At 38.0% G+C, this 23,825-nt stretch overlaps 2 protein-coding genes across 2 annotated transcripts in view; both read left to right on the top strand.

Moving 5' to 3' along the window:
• The window catches only part of LOC137262284 (tetraspanin-8-like), a 133,744-nt gene that overhangs the window by 60,805 nt on the left and 49,114 nt on the right, over window positions 1–23,825 (top strand). The gene's annotated exons all lie outside the window — the stretch shown is intronic.
• LOC137261698 (myb-related protein A-like) lies at window positions 1,605–23,229 on the top strand. Its single transcript, XM_067799476.1, has 18 exons — window positions 1,605–1,795; window positions 3,149–3,278; window positions 4,406–4,558; window positions 5,292–5,395; window positions 5,834–5,962; window positions 6,476–6,644; window positions 8,226–8,256; window positions 9,094–9,214; window positions 9,418–9,560; window positions 10,986–11,116; window positions 12,301–12,492; window positions 13,234–13,361; window positions 15,843–15,963; window positions 16,680–16,811; window positions 17,081–17,185; window positions 18,194–18,310; window positions 18,429–18,503; window positions 19,647–23,229. The coding sequence occupies exons 1-18, from the start codon at window positions 1,773–1,775 to the stop codon at window positions 19,758–19,760; spliced, it is 2,118 nt and encodes a 705-aa protein (XP_067655577.1). The 5' UTR covers window positions 1,605–1,772; the 3' UTR covers window positions 19,761–23,229.

The following is a 23,825-nucleotide window of genomic DNA, read 5'->3' as shown; positions in this document are numbered from 1 at the left end:
ACAGAGCAACATGCTATTCTCTCGTTTTGGTCAGTGTACAGGGTGGGTCATCTGGACAGAGCGTTTAATTATGATGACGGAGAAGCAACAGACAGACAATGAAGTCAGTGAGACGTCGGGACACAAACACAAAACAGATAAAGATGGAACGGTGTTGTATGTATGTGCGAATGTATAAGATTATTATTTTTTTAGCTATCTGTCCGAATTTTTTTGACGAATGTGTATTCAGGATAAATACACTTCATTGTTGTTTTTCTTTTACATTTATGTGTGTGGATGCGTGGATTTGGGACAGAAGAATGTGGTTTCGTTTTCAATCTTATATTTCCTGTTTTGGTTAATAGTGTTCATTTGGCCCAGTGACGTGGGCGTTTATAACCAAATCTGCTGGCCCGTTTTGAATACTATTCGAAACCATTGCACATAATCATGCTTATGCAAAGCGTTGAACTTTCTTAATGTATCTGACAAACAGATAACCCTCCTGGCACATTTATGGATAACAACTCCATTTGCTTGTGAGGATGACGTCAATATTATGCTTTGAAAATGCCACTCAAGAAGACCTTCTTCCAACGAATAACACGGGCTAGAATGTTGAGACGCTTTGGGCATTTTGTGAAACATTCTAATCGGCAGACATTTCGTTCTTTATAAGACACTATCAGTGTTAATTCGTCATGTATACACTCTTCGTACTGAACAATATTTTGCTAGGATTTACGCCCAACGCGTTTCTGTACGTTGCACAATCGCGACATCTGAGTGAGTGAGTGAGTGAGTGAGTGAGTGAGTGAGTGAGTGAGTGAGTGAGTGAGTGAGTGAGTGAGTGAGTGAGTGAGTGAGTGAGTGAGTGAGTGAGTGAGTGAGAGTGATACCCGAAATGGGTTTTACACGTTGTACGTACTGACGTGGAGAATCGTACCCGGGTCTCAGCGTGACGAGCGAACATTTTAACCACTTGGCTACCCCAACGCCCCTTAAGTAAACATGTTCGGTCGTTAACTGAAGGTCTAGTATCAATTCCACACAATTTGTGCACAAGGTGTGATATGTTGGTAAAAGCAGAAGTAACACATACTCAGTCCCATACAAATTAATTATCGCACTTAAATCCACTACATAATGTCCATTCAGATTCATGGAGAAAGAAATTGTTTGATGACGCTCTGTAATTCTTCGTTTCTTTGTAATACAATAACTTATTTTTCATTATCAGAAAAAAAGGTCAACAACATTCCTCCAGGTGATGAAGGAGTAAGCATTAACTCCGAAACGTTGTGTTCTCACATAAGAAGTTGATATCCATAAAAATCTTCATTCTTAAACATTCCTCCAACCTATGGCATAAAACTAGTCACTGTTATGTTTTGTCTCGTACAGCAGAGGTGGACACGGAATTTCACCCATGTATCCACTATTGTGGTTATTGTGTTAAATCCGATTTTCTTTGCATCATTCATATTAGCTGATCTCACAGTTTCCACACAAAGAACTACAGGATGTCGATAAAACTTACTTCCGTATTTCCCGTGTTTCTAAAAATAAATATGATGCTACATTTATTGGACCAATCGGCTGCGGAGTTTCTGCATCTCATTAACTGGAGCGCGCAAATTCGACAACAGTCCGCCATTTTCGTATGGAAATTTGTTGCCGTGCTTTTGTAGATTTTTTTTGTCACCTCACATATTGAAAAGTAATTATTAAGTTCGATTGCTACTTCAAGGTTATGGAAGGTCCAGTGAAGCTGAAAATTGACGATCGGGATGTCTGAAGCGCAGTTTGAAAGGTTTGTGTGTCATTCTTTCGGCGGACGACATGGGTCAGTTTCTGAAATTTTGTGCAAGGGGAGTGTTGTCAGTGCATTTCAAGGATAACACGGATTACCACCGGCGAAGAATGCATCGTCCATGTCTCAAATGAAAGGTCTTAAATACAAGCGGTTGTTTGTGTCATATGCATGTTATGAGCCAAGCTGACCTTGGCCTCCACTATGCCAGGTGCGTGGACGGGTACACATTGCAAGACCTGCTCTGCGGGGTGTTGCCTCTTTGTTTTCATTTCGTGTCCATACCTTCTCTTCGTTTGGACATTATTAATGCCACATGCATCAACAGCTTGATTGTGGTAACTCTTTATATTGGTATTTTGCAGTTTCACTTCACCGAAATCGACATTTTTGTACCTGTCATTGTGGCGGCAATCTCTTTGAAGTCCTGACGTAACCTTGAAACGTCACAATGCATTATTGCTACGTGTAACATTCGACGAGTGTAAATATTCTATTGCATTGTTTTAGAATAAATATTTTGACGTAATAATGACGTCATATTTATTCAGGATCATATTTGAAGTATTCCAAGAAGATGTTTGTGTGTACTTATTGAATTTTCGTCCAACATTTCATGGACCATGTTGAATTATGCACAGTACTTCAACAGGAGGCCTTGGTTTGTTTATTGACAAATAAGATCATCAGTTTCTGTTATCTTTCAGCCCTTATGATTTTGGATTTTCAATAACATGCAAGGAGTTAATGATACTGGATGGGAAACTAACCCATCACTGTATATTGGTCGATGTAATTCCCATATTTTGTCTACTGATGGGAATTGTATTTTCTGTTCTATTAGTAATGAAGATACTGTTTCTAATGGAGGCAGGGCCTCCAATTATGTTCTTGTTCAAAGAGGGATTTTCTTAATTATGTATGTAAAACTGCAAAAGTGAAAATGACTTGATTTTGATACCATATGGATCGATACAGATCCATTTTCGTATGATGTTTATTGATCAGTTTTCATGGCCTCAGAAGTACAATTCTCAGATTTTATTGTCAGATGAGCACCTGACTTGCTTCAACTGATTCATGCATGTTCTTTGTCTATTTTTAATATTTATCAGAACATTGTAATATTTCAAATACAGGATCTAATTATTTTCCTTAGGTTTGCACCAATATATACACCAATTTACCAAAAGATGGTCCGCTTGTGCTGAAATGAATTTTTATACCCCAAACTATTTCAACAGATGATAATTATTATCAAAATCAAATGTCTTTGTAGTCGAAACAATGCGCATATGAGATATTTTTAACTGAAATACAGACTTGTAATTTCTTCATGTTTCCAATTTCCAGGTCGAACAGCCGACAGTCCCTGAGCAGTGACGAGGACACCGATGATGCGGAGCCGCTTGATCATGACTATGATCTGCCTCATGTGAGGTGGAAGAAAGCCATTAATAAAGGCAGGTGGACAAAAGAAGAAGTAAGTACATTTCTCATTGTATGATGATTATGATTCATAGATGGTTAAAATTAAATGATGAATGTATAACACTGAATGTTCTTGGGACCCGTTAAGGTTCGGGACAGAGAATACGTCTTCAACAACTCATGATTGTCATAAAAAGGCAACTATGCTTGTCGTAAGAGGTGACTAACGGGATCGGGTGGTCAGACTCGCTGACTTGGTTGACACATGTCATCAGTTCCCAATCGCACAGATCGATGCTCATGCTGTTGATCACTGGATTGTGTGGTCCAGACTCAATTATTTACAGACAGCTGTATTGTCACTTTCTTCACTTCAGTTTTCTTTTTCATTTTTGTTTAAATGTTCAACAATTCATGAACATCATGCTCTTTTTGCGTTTCATTCAATAATCAAAATGTTTTTGACATCTAGATCAATGCAAGCAATGTCACATGAAATGACTTGTATATTTATGATCTTCCTGACATGACTGATGAGGCAGTGTAGTCCAGTGGTTAAATCATTCACTTGCCACGCTGAAGACTTTGGTTTGATTCCCCACATAGGTACAATGTGTGAAACCCATATCTGATGTTCCCTGCCGTGTTGTTGCTGGAATGTGGCTAAAGGGCATAAAATTAAACTCACTCACTCCTGACAAGACTGATATTAGCCATAGAGGCTGAAGGATTGCCCACATTGACATAGTGGGTATACTGATTTATCTAGACCAACCTGCAGAGCTCGATTTAAGAGATGGTAACCTACTTGCACCAGGTGCAACCAAAGATAAAACCAAACTTGCACCAAATTCCTGATGAACTGCATGTATTGCAATGTGTAATGAAATTTTGAATTATTTAGATGTTTTATTCAGAAGTTTTCTCACTCAAAAATTAACTTGCACCTAGTGCAAATTAGACTAATAACTGGGTTGCATCTTGTAATATTGGGTTACTCCACTGCAAGTAGCAAAGCACTAAATCGAGCCCTGAACCTGTGAAGATCAAGATTATAATTGATCTTCGGCAACCCATGCTTGTTGTAAGAGCAAGAAATGGGATTGCTGACTTTGTGAGTCTATTACAATCTGATTTAATGCTAACTTTGTTATTGATGGAACAATTGGTGTTTTAAAGGACGAAAAACTGCGCAAACTTGTGGAAGTACGAGGCATCAGTGACTGGAAAGCCATATCTGAGTATTTCACTGATCGCACCGATATCCAGTGTCAGTATCGATGGTATAAAGTACTCAACCCTGACCTCATCAAAGGACCTTGGACAAAGGAGGTAAGACATGTAACATGGACAGATATGTTGTACAGATAAATCTGTAACTATGAGTATGCACTGCATGTTTTTCAAGCAGTCAGATTATGATCCTATGTTGTGGTATCTGGCAGTAAAGGACTGCTCAAAAGGGCTTTGAGTCATGGGCAATGGTAGACTTTGCTGAACAAATGTGTTTTCAGTAATGATTGTCAATCAGAGTTAAATTATTCTGATATGGCTTAGATTTCTAAAAAGCACAATTGGCAAATGGTGGCACATTTTTTGAAATAATCAAAAAACATGTAGAGTTTGTTTGGTTTATTTTTTTGAATAAAGTTATGACCTTGGAACACAGAAAACTAATTAGTTGGTCTTAAACAGTGGTGTTACCCTCCACTGTTCTCTGACACTGGCAGCTGACTCTGATCTGACCAATGTCAGAAAGCACTTCGTTACCACAATTGCACTGTTAATTACCAAAGCTGGGGGATTACTGTTTGCTTTAATAACATGGCTATGGTTAGGTCATCACTACAGACAACTTGGCCATTTGCAGAATTTTGTGTTATAGAAACATGGTACACTATCTTATCAAGATTTCTTCCAGGCTTCAGTATTGTCTAGTGCTAGTTATATCGCTACAAGAGCTTTTTGAAATGGGGCCCTGGCTTTTAGTTTTATTGTGTTGACATACTTACATTGTGTCGACCTGACATGTTTTGTGTTGACCTGACTTGTATTTTGTTCACAGGAGGATGACAAGGTTATTCAGCTGGTTGGAGAGTATGGCCCTAAACGTTGGACACTGATTTCTAAGCATCTTAAAGGCAGAACTGGAAAACAGTGTCGAGAAAGGTACAGTTTGTGTTCATACAGATGTTGACATGTCTATATTCATATGAAAACTTTGTGGTTGCCTTTCACAAGCTGGTATATGGACTTGTGAAAATTATGTTGAATTTCATCCAAATCTTTGTTTCAAGGTCAAAACCATGAGAATGATGAGTGCAGTTCACTCAGTTCACCAATAATTGTCTATTGAAGTTTGCAGAAACGTATGGTATTGGAAAGAAAGATTGTGTCTGAATGAGATTGGGATATAAAGTTCTGGGCCCACTTGCACAAAGCAGTCTTAGTGCTGCAATGATTGTAACTCCCATTCTCCAACATAGGCTTAAAACAGTCGTAGCGCTAAGATTGCTCTGTGCAAGTGGGCCAAGGGATTTAACCTCAGCTGAAGTATTTTAGTCAGCCAGTCATCATGGTGATATGTGCTTTCTTCTTTCCCGACAGGTGGCATAACCACCTCAATCCTGACATCAAGAAAACTGCGTGGACAGAAGAAGAAGACAGACTGATTTACCAACTTCATCGTAAACTTGGCAACCGCTGGGCAGAGATAGCCAAATATCTTCCTGGACGGTAAATATTTAAAAAAAACTGAATGCTATGTTCATGTCTAAAATATCAATCCACCACATGGGTACATAGAGGATACTAAATGACCTTCCGTGTAATACCATTTTTATTAAACAAGTTACTGATTTGGTATCAAACAAGTGAAAGCGAGTTTGATACTAAATCTTCGACGAGTTTAATAAAAATGGTATTTCGTGGAAGCGAGTTTAGTATTCTGTTTATTACTCACCAACATAAATTGACTGTGACGTCACAACTTTGAAATATTTTGACGTCATACGTCAAGCGGTATTACTCTAGTGCAATATTGCCGTAAAAATATTACACTGCAGTAACATCAACGGGTGAGTAATAAAATGTGTTAATCCCACTTTGGTTGTCCCCTGTTGAGATCTTGCTGGAATGTTTGAATGTTGCTGAGAGCCACGGAAGACCATACTCCCCCACTGAAAGAAGAACATGGATTTCTTTTCCCTAGTGTAAGGAATGTGACACAGATAGCTTATTTTTTTACAGGACGGATAATGCAATAAAAAACCACTGGAATTCTACGATGAAGAGAAAGTATGAACACGAAGAAGCACGGCGGATAAATAGTCCGGTTCAGATTTTCACACACCCCTACACTCCAAGTACCTCCAACAATCTTCAAGGAATTACGCCAGTCCAGCTTTTCCCTAATGATGTAAGTATGAATAGATCCAAACCTTGGTTCATGATCAGACCGTTACAGTGGATTAATCAGTGTTATGAGAATTCCTTCTTTATGTGGATATTTATGGCCAACATGCCTGTACAAGGAAGGTGGAATTGTGTTCTTGTGGTGTATAGGTGGTACAACTTGCTTTTAGTGGTGTGATGATACGCATCAATGTATCTGTGAGCTGCCAATACAGTGAATTGATGCAAAGTTTTACATTGTCGTATGTCCTGATACGATACTTCAAATGGGTCACGATACATTGATATTTAACTTTGAATGTTTGCTGAATCTCGATTTCTGTCAAGAAAGAAGACTTACTTTTGACTAATGATATGTTTGCTTATTTATTTTCCCTTAATAAGTAAACATTTTTCGGAAATGAAACATACAACTTTATAGGTTACAGCTTCTTGTTGAGCGATGTTTCGATTTAGATTGTTGTATCGTTATCAGGCTAAAAGTGAATACAACCAAATAGTGAGAAGCTTTATATACATGGTATGTTGTGACAGACGGTGGATTAACATTAACAACAGTATGTGATGGAGTAAACAAGTGGTACATAATTGGGGGAGGCCAGTAGGGAACTAAAGCAACAAATAGCACTAGTGATGAAGCCAATGACGAGGGAGATTATGTAGGAACAACAAATAGACACAATGCTTAGATAGTCTATGGTTTCATTAGTTCTTCATAGGCCGATGGTATGTGGTATCCTTGGTCTCTATCAATCAAATGTTTGTGGTGGCGGATTTTGATGGCTTCCAACAGTATCTTTTTTTGTGAAGTCCTGGTTTTTGGTTGACATTACTTCGAATTTGCCGAATTTGATTCGATGAATGGGGAATTTTTGTTGATGGTCTGAGGGGGCTTATTTGCTGTTTGCCTTGGCTGTAGAGGTTTTATGTTCTTTTATGAGGGTGTCAATGGGGCTGGAGTTTCACCTGTATATGAATCACCACATTCACAGTTGATGTTGTTAATCACTCCTTTTAGGGGCTGCATAAAAGAACATAAAACTTCTACAGCCAGTTTCACTTTTGACTCTTCAACTTCAAGAGTGCCCATTAAACATTAAGTTTTCTCAGAAGTTCTTGCGCCAGGAACTGTGTCCCAATTTACCCACATTCACAGAGACTGTGTATAAACTTAATTACTTCATTTCCGAATGAACATTGAACAAAACTGGCACACTTTGACAAAATACTTTGACAAAATACTTTGACAAAATACTTTAAAATGGTTTTGCTTTGATCTTATGGAATTTTATAGTTGATGTTAGAACTGAAGATTTTGGTACTGTGATTCTTAATGTACTGCCATGGTATAATCAGGATTCGTATTGTATTGCAGCTTCAGTGGACAATACTTTAGCAATATGTTGTTGTGACTAATGTTTTAGTATTGATATGTATTGTACCTCAGGTTGTTTGCCAGTGCTAGCACTACATGCTTCATTTTCTTCTGTACAGATTTGTTAGATCAGTTTTATGTAACGCATGGTTTTATCTACCCTTGAAGATAATGATAGTATGTACTGAGACCTGTCAGTTTTGTTTGCAGGTTGTCCCCAAAAATGTTCCCTTGAATGGAGGTAAGTATAATTGTTGACATAGTCTGAATGTAGTACCATTGCTTGTTGAGTCGATGAAACATTATGATTGTACTACAAATCCTGGTGGAGATGATGTGGGCATTGAGCTACTTAGGAGTTGAGTGACCAAAGCATTATGTTTAGGGTCACTGGGGAGGGTGTGTGTGACCCCAAGCGCTGTTGAGGTCATGTGGAGATAGAGTGACCACAGCATTATATTTAGTGTCACTGTGGTGGGTGTTAGTAAACCCAGCACCATTGAGGTTATAAGGGATTAAAGTGACTAAAGCATTATGTTTGGGGTCACTTGGAGTGTGTGTGAGTGACACAAGATTATGTTAGGGTCACTTGGGTGGGTGTGAGTGACACAAACATTATGTTTGTGGTCACTGGTGTGAATGTGTGTTTGATTGACACAAGCATTAAGTTTGAGGTCACTGGGTTGGGTGCGAGTGACCTCATCATTAGGTTGGGTGTCACTTGGGTGGGTTGTGGTTTAATGATCCCAGTACCGTTGGAGTTCATGTGGGGATGAAATGACCAAATTTGTATATTTCAGGTCTTTAGGGGATTGACTGACACAAGCATTATGTTCAGGGTCACTGAGGTGTGAGTGATCCCAATATTTTGTTCAGGTTCATTGGGGTGAGTCTTAGTGACTTCAGCGTTATGTGCAGAGTTGCTGGGGGTGGATGGGGGCTGTACTGTGGTTTATTGATCCCAGCGCCTTTGGGGGCCACATGGGGATAGTGACGATAGCTATTTTATTTGAGGTCATTGAGGGGTTGAGTGGCCCTAACCTAGTAACCATATATATGTTTCTCCATTTGCCTGCAGGTTATGTGTCGTCTGTGACTGGAGGTCAAGGTTGGGTGCAAAATACTGCACCTTCGGCATCCAGTCAGAATTTGCAGGTGATCTCACTGCAACCCTCAGACAATATTGCAACTCCCCTCAAGTAAGTCATCAGTTTTCACCATGTCTAAGAATGGTATAACTCAGCAATCCGAATGTATTTATAGCAAACCAAAGTATTTTTTTAATATCCAGGAAACAGTACTTTTACTCATTCCCTAGGAGGACTTTGGCTTAGACCTGGTCACACCATTCTCTGATATTTTCCCCACTGACTTCATGAATGCTATTCCCGCATGTTTACAGAAACTTTGCCAATATGGCAGATGCCATGATGGAAGTTAACACTTTTGGAGGCCTGTCTTCTTTGGACCTCATCAATGGCATAGAATCCCAAACAGGAGTGACCCCCATTAAGTTCACAAGCCTGCAGAAGAAAGGGTCGACAGGTGAGGGGCAGACTTATTCGATGACCAAGGACACCTTCAGTAGTACCAAATGTGTCTGACTGCATTTTTTTACTCCTGAAACCTATTTCCCACAATGGAAATGAGTTAAGAATGTTAGTCTTGTCTGCATTATCTTCCCAAAGACATGTGAGTGTCCTGGTTAGAATCATCCTCAATATCTCCAGGGTATACGTTCCGATAAGTCTCCACTATACCGTGGATGCATCTAAGACTCCCTTGGCTTTTATTTTTATGTATTTTACTACCTCCCTTGGCTGGTTCTGCATTCTCACAGTAGCCAATCAACTAAGCTGCTGTTGCATCCGAGCTTGCCAGTGTCCACAAAGATAGCAGTTGCAACTGTGAAGGTTTGTTAGCAGTGCAACTCACATTTTTGGGGAAATAATGCAGACAAATCGACAGGCTCGAAACATACATAACTTTCGAAACGTAAAAATACATGCACAGACTTCTTCTACCTTTCAGAGTACCTCCCCATCATTTGTACTGCCAAGTTTAATCGGTTAGATAATTTAGAAAGCGAAAGTGAGTTGTGATTGGTTCGCCCAACTTCCCAACGTAGACAATTGATTGGGTAAAAAACCAGCCAAGGGAGGTAATAAATTCACCTGGCAGGACCGTAGGTGCATCCAGGGTATAGTGGAGATTTACTGGAATGTATACCCTGGAGATATCAAGGATGTGTTAGAACTGGTCTTCAGGAAACCATGCTTGTTGTAAGAGGTGTCTGATGGTTTCGTGTGGGCAGACTCGCAGACTTGGTTGACACATGTCAATATCCAAATTACATAGTTCAATGCTCCTGATGTTAATCACTGGATTGTCAGGAACATACTGAATTATTTACAGCCTGCTGTCATGCCTGAAAAATTACTGAGTGCAGCTTTAAACAATAAACACACAAAGCTCACATAAAATACCCCAAATGGATGTCTGCAGTATGATGATGTCAGCAGCTGTAGTCTACTGTTACAACAGTTTAAGTATTAAGTTATAGATGCTGCATTATATTTGTAACAATAAGAACCTGATACAGAAGTAGTAGGTAACAGTTGCTACATGATGTCTGTAGCAATAATTCATGGTTACAGAAGCAGTTATAGTTACTACACAGGGCTTAAGAGATGTTAACCTGCTTGCACCAGGTGCAACCTAAGATAAAAATCTAGTTACATCAGACAAATTCCAGATGCACTGTTTTTATTACAATGTGTCAAGAAAGAAATATTCTTTCAAATTATTGAGATGTTTTATTCGAAAGTTTACCCACTTAAAACCTGACTTGCACCTGGTGCAAGTTAGATTAATAACTGGGTGGCATTTTTTAATATTGGGTTGCAACAATGTAAGTATCAAAGCCCTAAATCAAGCCCTGCTACATATTGTCTGGCTTTTGTTTTTCAGGTTTGAGGTTTGATGGGCATTCTCTTGGCAAACTGAAGAGCCCAGGTGGTCTGATACCAATTACCTCCCCTGTAGCTCATAAGCTCACAACACCACCGGCCATCTTGCGCAAGAGTAAGCGCAGGAAACAGGTCGGTTTACACATTTTTCATGCCAAAATGACTTCAGTGCTAGTTTCCTGAGTGCCTTGATATGATCTTATCCAGACACATAAGTAACGATATAATACATGCCTAGATATGTATCCTCATGCTCAAGAATATCAACACAAGTGCCACGCTGAAAAACCCTGTTTTCTTTGTTTTAGGAATTTATGTGTTGGCTATTGTTATTAAATGAACATACTCCAATAACTGTGTGTAGTTTGCTAGGTAAGACAAGATTTGTGTAGTTATTATAGTTCTTTAGCAGTAACCAGCTCTACTGGTGATGTGTGTATAAAGGGTTACTTATTTACTAAAAAGGAAATAATTACTTTGGTGGTCATGTGCAGCATGTACAGTGGAAGCCCTCAAAACCGCCATCCCCTCAATACTGCATGTTCTCAATATCGGCACTTGAATTTGATTCTGGCAGAAGCTAGTTTATTTTTTATCATTTGCATGCCCTCTAAACCAGGGTCAGCCTACTCCATACTTCGTACAGTAGTTAGTACTTACAAAACTGGCATCTTAGTTCTCCTGTTGATTGGCTGATTGTATTAACAATACAGTAGATTAGTTAAGTATGGTGGTTAACATAAAGAAGGTGAGGTAAATTGGTGAGCGGCACGTGTCACATGGCAAACAGAATAAATTGGTGTCTTGAACCAATTTCATTCGCTCGCCATGGTCAAAGCTTGGACACTGTCACTGAGAATACCACTCTTGTGATGAAATAACAAAAACAGCAAGCTAACCTTACTGACATTTGTAAGTCATAAATTATATGCACACACGCTTGTGTTGTATGTTTTTTTGTTACCTTTATTGAAGAATAAGAAGATGATGACTATCAACATGTTCAGTTTTATTTTGCGGCACACGGACAATCATTCTTAGACTGACACGAGCATGCTCACTATACCCACATATTTGCCGGACCCAACGCATGCCAGTTTGGAGGGCTTCCATTGTGTATCGTGTTACATTCTGCATCAGAATGTACTATAAAGAAATACTATCTGTAATGTACAGAATACACAACCAGTAATAAGGAATTTCTCTGTATATTTAACAAGTGTTGTTATTTGTAAATGCTGAACCCTAGCAACAAAATTTTTACCTTTTAATATTTGTGTTTGTCAGTGTTTTGATTTGCTGAAGTTTGTTTCCAGCGCAATGTTCGACCCCGTGAAAGCTATACTGTCGACAAGGGATATGGTCATGTGATGCCAACAGTTCTTGTCGCAGATGAGGATCATGATACTAATGAGAATGAGGAACCCTTTGGTCTCAGTGGCATTAAATCTGAGCCAGAGACACCAACAGGAACGCCCATCAAAAACTTGCCATTTTCTCCGTCACAGGTATGTTGTGATTATACCTGCCAGCTTAGAATGGTCGTTTATGATCATAACTGAAATTAACATAGGCAAACACAAAGGTTCTTATATATATACTTGGGGCACAAGTGGTTTGGGGCAGTGGGGTAGCCTAATGGTTAAAGCATCTGCTCGTCACTCTGAAGACACAGGTTCGAATGTCCAAATGGGTACAATGCATGAAACCTATTTCTGGTGTCCCCTGCCGGGATATTGCTGGAATATTGTTAAAAGTGGTGTAACACTATATTCTCTTTCACTCACTCTCACACGTGGTACAGTTGCGTTATAGTCCGTTTGGCTCAAAAGCGGACTGATGAATTGCAAACATTTTGCAAAAGCCTCACATAGTTGGTATGATGTTTTGATTATGAGCGTTTCACTGAGTATGTTATGCTTATTAGTTTTCGATTTACATAGTAATTCATTGATCCACTCTTGAACCAAACGGGCTATAATTGCTATTTTGTATTCAGAGTTGTTCCCCTTGGTCACATATGACCCTATGATTGTGAGTCAGAATTCTGGTTCACCATTTATATACATTAGTCAGCACTATAGCTGTGAAATATTGTTGAAAGTCACATTAAATACACCCACTTACTCTATGTGCACTTCATTTACAAATGCTTTCATAACCCTCAGAGTTATGTATAAATAGTGTATAAATAGTAATGCTAAGCATTGTGATTTTCCAGTATTCTGGATGAACACTTTTTGTTCCAGTTTTTGAACAGTCCTGAAATCCCCTATGGCAATGGGAAACTGACCTCTACACCTGTTGGCCCTCAGAGTCGGAGTTGTACCTCTGGTATAGACACTCTGAGGACTCCTGTGATGAAAGATACAGACAAGTGAGTCCAAACCCAGCAGTATCCATTATACTGAAACTAACATTTAACTCACTTACCATGTATTCAATTTTAGATGACTTTAGATAAATAGAGGATACTAAACGACCTTCTGTGTAATAGTTAATGAACCTGGTGGTGTGGGTTGGTTGTTGGTTGATAGTGTGTCCTTATCCATGTTAAATGGGAGCAAAACTCATGTGTACTTGTATCTAATCTTAGACTGATTGTTACTTCACTTTGGATACATTTTAGCTCACCTTTCAGCAGCCTCTTTGTGTGATGTTTCTTCATCTATATTTTCTCACATATTTGTCACTCAGATAACTATAAAAACAGGAATCTTTGAATCATGACAAAAACTAAAGTCTATTTGCAGTGAAAACGTACCAGTGATTTCTGCTTTAAACTAAAAGCTAAACCAAATAATGTGAAATTAACATTTCAAATCCTCATAATCCACAAAGCACATGTGAAACGTGTGGTCTCAGTTTGGGCAAGTGAGTTTGTTCAAAACTGCCTCTGTTCACTTGGCAGAAAATGGGTACCCGGTGAGATAAAGTCATGTGACTATAACCTTCTAACAGGCAGCTTGGGTTATTTGGGGTAATAGTAATCGGAGTGTAGCGCTATGAGCATGCCCCCTATGTGGTGTGGAGTTCAGTGCATTACAAATACCCTTATTATCCCCGCAACATGTTTTTGGGGGTGGGGGGTATTAAAATGCACCTGGTCTGTGCGTGTGTCTGTCCGTCTGTGCACATTTATCTTTTCCAGAACAGAACTCTAAAACTGCTCAATATTTCTTCCCCAAACTTGACATATAGACATAGGTCTATTGGTGTACTGGTGCCTTTTGATAGTTTTGGAATTCAGAATAAAATATTTTTGGCGTTTCCATGGCAACAAGTTTGACTTCGACTGAAACTGGAGGTAATGTGGGTGATATTGATGACTAAGTCTTCTTCTTGTTATTATAATTTTACCTTGCCAATTGAAAATTTTAGTCTCAGAATTTTATTCTGCTGAGGATGAAAGTTGTTTAACAGACGATCGTACATTCAGATCAGTATTTTTGGTTTGCATTACAAAGGGGTAAGCACAGTTCTTGGAACAGTGAAACAAATCCACATGCACACGTGATGAGCATTAACATAGCCCACCTGTACATGTTCTCAGTGTTTCGTTTAATATTCATACCCCCTAGTAATGCAAAGCTATGTAAGGCGACTTGAAACAATGATCATTTGTTAAACAACTTTTATTATCCAAAACTGTGTTCCACAGTAGATACTGCTTGTGCGAGATCAGACGATATCTCCTATGAGATATTGCTTTGACAGTAGATTTTGCACAATACCCTGACAATGCTATGACATCATGAACTTCATGACATCACAATTCTATGACATCGTTGCACTGCAAATCCTATGCCAGTGCTGTGTTCAGAGATGAACAGTTTTCACTGAAAACTAATGAAGAATGATTTTGGATGATAAAGCTTCAGATATATGTTACTTTATCAAATCATGTTGATATCAGTAGACACTTGTGTGAGATTCTCTATTTATCCGAAGTTGAATAAAATTCTGAGATTGAAATGTTCAACTGGCTAAGTAAGATTATGAGGATTCGCAATCTTAATTTCACTTTATTTGATTTACTCTTTTGTTTAAAATGAAATTCATCATACTGTTTTTACTGAAAACTGACTATAATTTGCATCATTCTTTGCGCGAGGGGGGTTGTTCAATATGTATTGGAAAAGCAGTTTCACGAAATGTTCAAATGTAGTTGTTGTTTTCCTGACACAGAACTGTTGCATCTTCACTTGTATCTTGCCAGAAGGAGTGATGAAATTAGTGAGAAACTTCATAGTCATCTGTATTGTGAATGTGTTGAAAGCTTACTGATAACAACTATACAGGATAGAAATAGAGACATAGAATTGAGAGGATATTATATAAGGTCCCATGCCATACTTTGTGTACAACACGAGTGCCTAAATGTTGGTATTTCCTGATCAAGAGTGAGGAATATCATATTCAGGCCTAAGTGTTGTATGCAAACTATTATATGGAAACGAATATAGTATTCTATATATTACTGAAGTTGTCAAATTGAGGAAAATAAACAAAGTCTACTTTCAAACATAGGTCCACTAAACACTGTTGTTGCATGCAGAATGCAACGTCATAGAAGAAATGTGATGTCATAGCATTTTTAATGATGTCACCATTCCAAGGTGATATTTTACCTTAGGATATCGTATGAACCCCTATATTTTTGTCCCTAATAGGTAATAAAGAATGATCTCCTTACCACAGCTTCCTGTCTGGTACAGTTTAATTTATTTACAATTTTAGTTGGTTATATTTTGCCCCCACCCCCTCCCCTGATTAAAATTCATGAGAAGTAGCTCCTCTAGATTGTCAAAATAACAAAACAGTCTATTTGTATTCAGTGCCAAGTCTTGTGTTTCAGCTCTAAACTGAATACCCCGCATCTGAATCCGTCTCTGCTAGATGCCACTCCACGGACACCGACACCTTTCAAGAACGCTCTGGCAGAGATAGAGAAGAAGGCTGGCGCACAGAGACAATGGGTTGGTTATATTTCATTGAAGTTTGCAGGGATGCTGATGGAATTTGTTTCTAATTCAGTGTACAGAATTTGGTGTAGCATCAACATGTGTTTTTCTCGCAGAAACAATGGTTGTCAGGCAATTTTCAGAGTAAGTGGGCATTTTATGTCTGCTTTCTGAAACCCTCCTTATATTACAGAATTGATATGCTTTCCAATGCCAAATAGTTTTAATCTGTTGATAAAAACTTGTCCTATTGCATCTTTTTAATTAATATTTAAGGGAAGTAAATGTGTTTATTTTGTTACCACTTGTAACAGTGTTATAGCAATATGACAGTAGGGGACACTGAATATTGGCCCTAAATGATGTATTCTTGTGGAAAATGGAACCAGGGCTCTTTTTCTCAAAATATTTGTAGCCCGAAGGTTTCTCAAGTTTGATTTTTTATCCAATGTGTTTAGAATGGGCTTAAGATGTTCGTAGATCTGTGGCCATTTTGAGAATAGCTAGCCTATTTCTTTTGTGTAACAAACCTTAAGTCCTAGGCTGGTGAAATTCGTCTATATATGCAATATGACATGCTAAGGTTTCTAAGTCCAGCAACATCACCACATGCATGTTGCTAAACTTATAGTATATTTACATCATTGTTTATTCTTAAAATTATGTCTAACAAAATGTACCTATATAGATTACCAAAGGATTGAATGAAATATATTTATATTTGTGTTCAGAGCCCTGGTCAGTTAGTGGACCTAGGGGAGATCCTGAAAGCAGAATGTGATACTGGTTACGAAGGAGACCTGTCAGCTGGGATGACTCCACTGACCCACTCCAGACACTCCAAGAGGAAGCCAAACAAAGAGGTACCAAGAGTTACTGCCCTTGCATTTATCAACCCCGTTTTCATGATTGTTGTGTTTTACATATCCTTTAAAACATACACTATCCTTTCACTGATGACATTTATTCTGACCTGCCTGACTGTAGTAGAAAATGTCAGTCCTATATCTAGTCTTACAGTCAGTTTTTATTAATTGTAATTCACAAACACTTTCAGGAAAGCTGTGAGATGTATTCATTGAACTTAAACTGGATTTTGTGAATTACTGTCATTTCCATGATGTTTTCACAGCATATACAGCATAACCGTGTTCGGCAGTCACTGGAGGAGAAGTGGTCGACAGACAGGGACAAGTATAGTGTCTCACAGTCGTTGTTGATGTCTCCAGAGACTCCAGTAAGTTTTTCTTATATCCTAAATATCCTATCCTTTTCTTATAAACCTAAAGTCTCATGCCTTGTCCAGAATTTAGCAGTGTTTGACGGTCATCGGTCTGAAATGTTTTCTAAAGGACCTGTAAACTGAAAGTAATATAAGTTTGTATCCCGAAAAACCGTGGTTACTTCAGGGCTTCAGGGCTCATATGAGAGATGTTAACCCACTTGCAAAAGGTGCAACCTGCAAGATAAAATCCAAGTTGCACCAGCCAAATTCCAATTGCGATGTAGTGTTAAAACGTCAGATTTCAGTGCACTTAAATAGGTTTCTTTGATGTAGTGCCCATATACATATGCTCATAATGTTATTTTTAGTGCTGGAACATATCTAAAAAATTTACTTGCACATGGTGCACATATTACAATTGCACTTTGTAATATTAGGTTGTACTACTGCAAGTAACAAAGCACTAAAATCAATCCCTGTACTTCCTTTCCTGTTTCGATTACTAGTTACTCGTGCTGGCTTTATTTCTTTGGTTTTGTTTGTTGTTAACAAGAAACTCCTCAATATTCCTGCCTTATGATAGTTGACTGTAAATTATCAAGTCTGGACCAGACAATCCAGTGACCGACATCATGAGCACTGGTCTGTGTAATTCGATGAAATTACTTGCCTCAATCAAATCAGTGAATCTGACCACCCAGCCCTGCTAATGACCTCTTACAACAAGCACAGTGTCTGAAAATAAATCCTAACCCAAACCCATATCTGATGTTAACCAGTGTCTAGATTTTCGAAGCTCTCTTAGTGCTAAGATAATTATAAGTGCCATACATTAACATTGACTTACGACTGTCTTAGGGCTAAGAAAGCTTTGAAAATCTAGGCGCAGTATAATTTTATTTCTGTCATTTGGTAAATATTAGCGTGTAGATTTAAAATGAAGTAATACCATTTAAAACCCTGAACTGAAATACTTTTTGGAATTGGTATAAAACCCGCTTCACTCACTCACTCTTCCAGAGCAAGTCCCTGCTGGGTGACACCAGCCTGCTGTTCTCCCCGCCATCCATTATCAAGGACACTCTCCCAGAGGAAGTTCTAGATGTGTTTGCTCTCCCTAAATCTCCTGGAACTTCGGTATGTACTCCTCCATGCTTTAGGTTGTGTCTAATTGCTTGGTGGTCTTAGTAATCACCATTATTATTGTGTTCATTGGCTGATTTTATGATTGTAAACTTACTAGCTGTGTTTGTAGTTCCAGGTAAAGAAAGCTAAGAAGTCAAGCAAGAGAATCCAGTTTACTGATATTCCAAGTAGAGCTCTGGTCAAGGTAAATATTTTCACCTGATAATACCTTCCCTGTCAGTGTAATCGTTATGAACGTGTAATAATAGTAATAATAATAATTCATTTATATAACCTCTAGTATCCAACTAACTAGTTGCTCACTGGACGCTGTAATCAGAATCTGATTATTATTACTGAAAAATAACCCAAGGCGCCTCTTAGGCGCTAGAAGGTTAGAGTCACATGATGTTTTCTCACCGGGTACCCATTTTCTACTGGGTGAACAGGGGCAATTTTGAACAAACTCACTTACCAAAGGTGAGACCACATATATCACATGTACCAAGTCAACTCTTACTTTTTACAGAAGAATATCATCAGAAACTACTGCTCTTAGAGATGATCATTTTCCTCTAATACAACATTAAATTACAGATATATATACATATTTGTAACAAAAACTAATACTAGATCTTTGTTAATTAATATTTAAGTAATGTCTGTTTCTATATATTTGCCATTTGTGTCCATTAATGTTTCTCGCTGAATTATCTGTTCAACATTTAATTATTTACAAAGAGACATCATATAGCTGATTTATTGCTGAGTGTGGCTGTTAATAACAAACAACCAAAGATCTTTGTCTTTGATATTTTATATCAAAAAGCTTTACATAAGCTTCTGTTAAAAGCCTTTGTTAACAGGAAACAACCAGTGAAACATGGAATCGGGTCAGCCCAACAAAATGTGTCATATTCTAACCATAAACAAAACCTGTTATATTAAAAATTGGACTCATGAAAATCCAAGTTAAAATTGGTCTGAAGGTCACGGGGTAGAATAGGCCTTCAGCAACCCATGCTTGCCATAAAAAGCGACTGTGCTTGTCGTAAGAGGTGACTAACGGGATCGGGCAGTCAGACTCGCTGACTTGGTTGACACGTCATCGGTTCCCAATTGCACAGATTGATGGTCATGTTGTTGATCACTGGATTTTCTGGTCCAGACTTGATTATTTACAAACCGCTGCCATATAGCTGGAATATTGCTGAGTGCGGTGTAAAACTAAACTCACTCACTCACTCACTAAAATTGGTCTTCAGCAACCCATGCTTGTAGGAGGCAGCTATCATAATTGAATGGTCAGACTCACTAAAAACAAACAAATGTTTGACTTTCCTTCCAGTTGGATGCTAACTTCGAACGAGTGGCTTGTGGAATGACTACAGACCAGTTAGAAATGACAGAACTAGCAAGGTCATATGTGACATCACTGAAGCCACGGACGCTGATCCTCTAGATAGTGCTATGCGGATATTTGTCAGATACAGTGAGTTTCCTTGTCATGGCGGACTTAACAAGAACAGATGAATCTACGGATGTTGTGATTATGTCGGCATAGTTCGATTCCCAGGGAATTTCATCTGTGGACGTCATCACGATTAGCTGTATAAAGTTCTTGTGTGTCATTGAAGTCAAAAGGAAGAAAATGTGTTCATTTGAAGGCTGACTCTGCTTAAAAGACGATAACCACCCCGTGTATTAGTTTTGGCCTGAACTTTTGAAGTGGCTTTATAATCTTTGTTGGTTGTCGCATTTATGTAAATATATAGTCATTCCCTTGTACGCATCCTCGATATCTCAAGGGTATACGTTCTGATAAATCTCCACTATACCCAGTGTGCATCTACAGCTCTATCTACTTCATGAATTTATTACCTCCCTTGGCTGGCTTTTTATCCAATCAGGTGTCACTTTCACTTCTTAAATTATCTAACTGATTAAACTTGGTAACACAAATCATGCAGATTTACTCTGAAAGAGACAGAAAGAGTTCTTTACATATATATATATTTTTTAAGTTTTGAACCTGTCAGTTTGTATGACTTCCCCAAAATCTGAGTCACACTGTGAACAAACCTTAGCAGCTGCAACCACTGTCTGTTGACACTGGCAATCTCGGTTGTAACAGCGACTTAGCAGATTGGCTACTGTGAGAATGCGGAGCCAGCAAAGGGACCTAATAAAATTACTGGACTGAGCCTTAGGGAATAGAGATTTATCGGAATGTGTATCCTGGAGATACCGAGGATGCTTTGTATAGTGCCATTCTTCTGTCATGAAGAACAACACACCTGAAGAAACTATTTCATTTTGGAGACAATAACAAGAATTTTAAAAGTTTTAATTTTCAAAGTTCACCTGTGATACGCTTGAAAAAGAAGGCCGTTACTTCTCAATACCATCAGCTTTGTTATTATTTATATTTTTATGGATGTGTCATGAACTGTGCGAGGATAACAAGCAAGTCCTTAATGTGGAATTTTTAGAGAAATACCAAAAGCTGTGACATTTACTGTTATTCATCTTTGCTGAAAGTAAGCCAAGGATTTATTTGTTCATTTCAATTCTAAATAATTACACTTAAAACAAGGGCAATACATTATTCAAAATGATCAAATTTGAGTGTTGGAATACTTGTTCTGACATTTCCTAGTCAGTGTAATTGCTTTCATTAAATCCGTTCGGTGCCGTCTTGATATCAGATCCATGCCAAGACTAGCTTGCCGTATTTTACAACCCAGTTCTATGTGGATGTTAACAGTTAGAAAATATACAAGAATGACATAACACGGCTATCTATTTGTATGAAAAGCCTGAATCCAAAAATACATTTACTTGAGGCAAGTCTTCATTTAAATTTTCCTTTCCACATTCAACAAAGTCAAAATTTCAAACATTCTCCCAAACAAACTGTGTATTTGCTTGTTATATCCTCCCTCACTATATTTACTTGTTGTTGTTTGTACTTCTGTAATAGACTAGTATAAGTATAACATGGTTGTAAAGTTTGAAAAATATTCAGTCCATGGAAATCATTTTCATGTTTGTGACCTATTTTTATGTCATGTTGCAGTGACTGATGCTACAGACAAATTACTTGTATGTTAGATAAAGGTCAAGGTCAGCATATGACCTGAACTTTTGACCTTGTCACAAGTTATGTATATGTTTTTATGACAATGTATATACAATTTCTGTCGATGAATATTGTGATTCAGCAAGACTTCACTGGCATGTCAAAGAATTTACAGTTATGTTTCGTTACATGAATCTCAGTTGAAGTTGAACATTTATTATGTAAACTTGAAAGTGCAGATGTATATGTTATTCATGAAAGAAACACAGTTCTAGTCTGATTAATAGATACAGTAAGTGCTTGTTTGAAACTGCTTTTGTAAACTCGCCCTGATCAGAATTGACTAAATAATTCTTTTGAATTGAGTTCAAGTGTATATTGGCTTCCCTTCATTCAGATAATCACTAAACATTGGAGGTGTTTAAGAATTTAATTGCCCGAAAAATTAGTGTTAGGTTCATCTCTTACAAATGATTGCTTGGTCTAGTATTCTGTTTCGCTTGTCTTTGAATGAATCCAGTTTTCATAAAGCTGCTTTGGATCATTTCTAAATCATTAAATGAAGTGCTAAAAGCAGAAGCTGAATTACATCATATCTTTTAAATTTGTAAACTGATTTGTTTATTGTGAATGTAATGTTTCATTTGTTAGTAGTTAGTTTATTTAATGCAAACTTTGGAGGCATAAAAATGGTATTGGAAAGTTTTGATGAGAAAGGATTGCCACACAATCATTAATCCAAACACCTGCTGTTTTTAAAAGTTTTTCTTTTGAGGATATTTAGCATTCTCAAACGCAGTTTGAATGATCAGTTGACTGGTTTGTTAAATGCTGAAGAAATTCTGATTGCATGATGTTTCTATGGGCAGATGTCACATTAATGTATGACAAATTCTTAAATGCATGCACAGACTTGGATAAAGTTTTAAAAATTTAATCAACCATATATCTCATGGACTATGTTGTTTGAATTCAGTTAAGGTTTGATAGCCATTGGCTGATATTCCCTATGCTGGTGCTACAATGTTTATAGCATGTTGATTGCTGTCAGTCATTTGTCTGTAACTGTCAATCAAAGTTGTCACTGCCAGTGATTCAGGGATGAGAATTTTCTGCAAATCCGTGGAATTCTGAGTATTTGATCATGCTAGTGTCATTCATGATATATGTCATAGTGTTTCAATTAACACAACCCCAAGGATGCCCAGACCGTTTTCATCTTCTTTGTGTACTCAAACTTAATTCTCATCCCTTAGTGATATGCAAATTGGTCTAGTTTACTGCAGTAATAAAGTGCCTTACTGTTCCTAGCTGTCAGTGTTTCACACGTGAAATATTCAGATTGTGTCCAGAGCTGCAAGATGTATTTGTGTTGGTGAAGATGTATGTGAGCTCTATGTCATGGATCACATGTAAATGGCTTCAAAACCATTCATTATTTTCCTAAACTGTTCCTGCAAACTGTAACCTTATGAGTGAAGGAAAAATAGAAGTTGTTCAAGTGCCTTCTGACCTTACCATACCATATGCTAACCTGCTAAATAATCATATGTATTTTTTAAACCAATGTTTGCCTTTAAGCTGTTGGGTAAATGGAACCATTATGAAGTGAACTTGGTGATGTTTGATGGTCCAGTGGATTCTGAGTTAGGGTCTTGGGTAAGAGTTTTGCGAGATGCAGCATGAAGATGCATGATGAAGATGCACAATATGCTGTATCCATCAGTGATCACCTCAAGAAGCAGCAGTCAGAGGTTGTCATGACAACTGAAGTTTGTAAGACTGCATACTGAAAGGGATGATTGTGGACTAATGGTTGTGTTCTGCATGAATAAAGATTTCATACTTATATTGGTTGCTGTTTTTAATGATTTTTAAATGTAGGGTTCGTCAGTATTTGATATACCTGCCTGACTGCCCGGGGCAGGTTATTTTCAACACAGACTGCCAGATTCTCAAATTCACCTGCCCAGCTGTCGTGTTAATATTTAGACATGCACATAAAGATATTCATATTTTAGGATAATAAGGCATTAATGATTCACTCGTAAAATAAATGATGAATTCCATTTGGATCATAAACTACACCATTCGTCAAACCTAAATTATTTGCAGGCAGGCGAGAGCCTACCAGTCATTAGGCGATGTATATGGCCATGTCTACACTTAATGTTTTCAGCAATTCACCTCTCCAGTCATTCTCTTCCCACAGAGGTTACTTGTCATATCTTCTACGAACCTCTGTTCTAATACGATCTAAAATACTCGAGCGGCAAAATATCGATATATCTCCCTTTTTTCTTTCCAATCAGAACACTTGTTATATTGACCTAGATTCAACTTGACAAATGCAAGCAATGTGGAGAAACAAATATGTGATGACAGTTCTGTCTAGAAGAAACATTTGAGTATCGCGCTCGGGAAGAGGTTCTAGTTTTCATGATG

Source organism: Haliotis asinina, chromosome 14 (genome assembly GCF_037392515.1).
Source record: "Haliotis asinina isolate JCU_RB_2024 chromosome 14, JCU_Hal_asi_v2, whole genome shotgun sequence".
Taxonomy (NCBI): Eukaryota; Metazoa; Mollusca; class Gastropoda; order Lepetellida; family Haliotidae; genus Haliotis; species Haliotis asinina.
Note: the sequence above shows the minus strand (reverse complement) of the source record. Positions and strands in the feature narration are given on the sequence as shown.

What these genes read in the sequence shown, in the direction of transcription:
- LOC137261698 (XM_067799476.1), top strand. Translation starts at nt 1,773, where the DNA reads ATGTCTGAAGCGCAGTTTGAAAG. An exon ending in GTGATGAAAGATACAGACAA is followed by an intron (nt 13,362 to 15,842) that starts GTGAGTCCAAAC and finishes CTTGTGTTTCAG; the next exon opens with CTCTAAACTGAATACCCCGC. An exon ending in AGAGGAAGCCAAACAAAGAG is followed by an intron (nt 16,812 to 17,080) that starts GTACCAAGAGTT and finishes ATGTTTTCACAG; the next exon opens with CATATACAGCATAACCGTGT.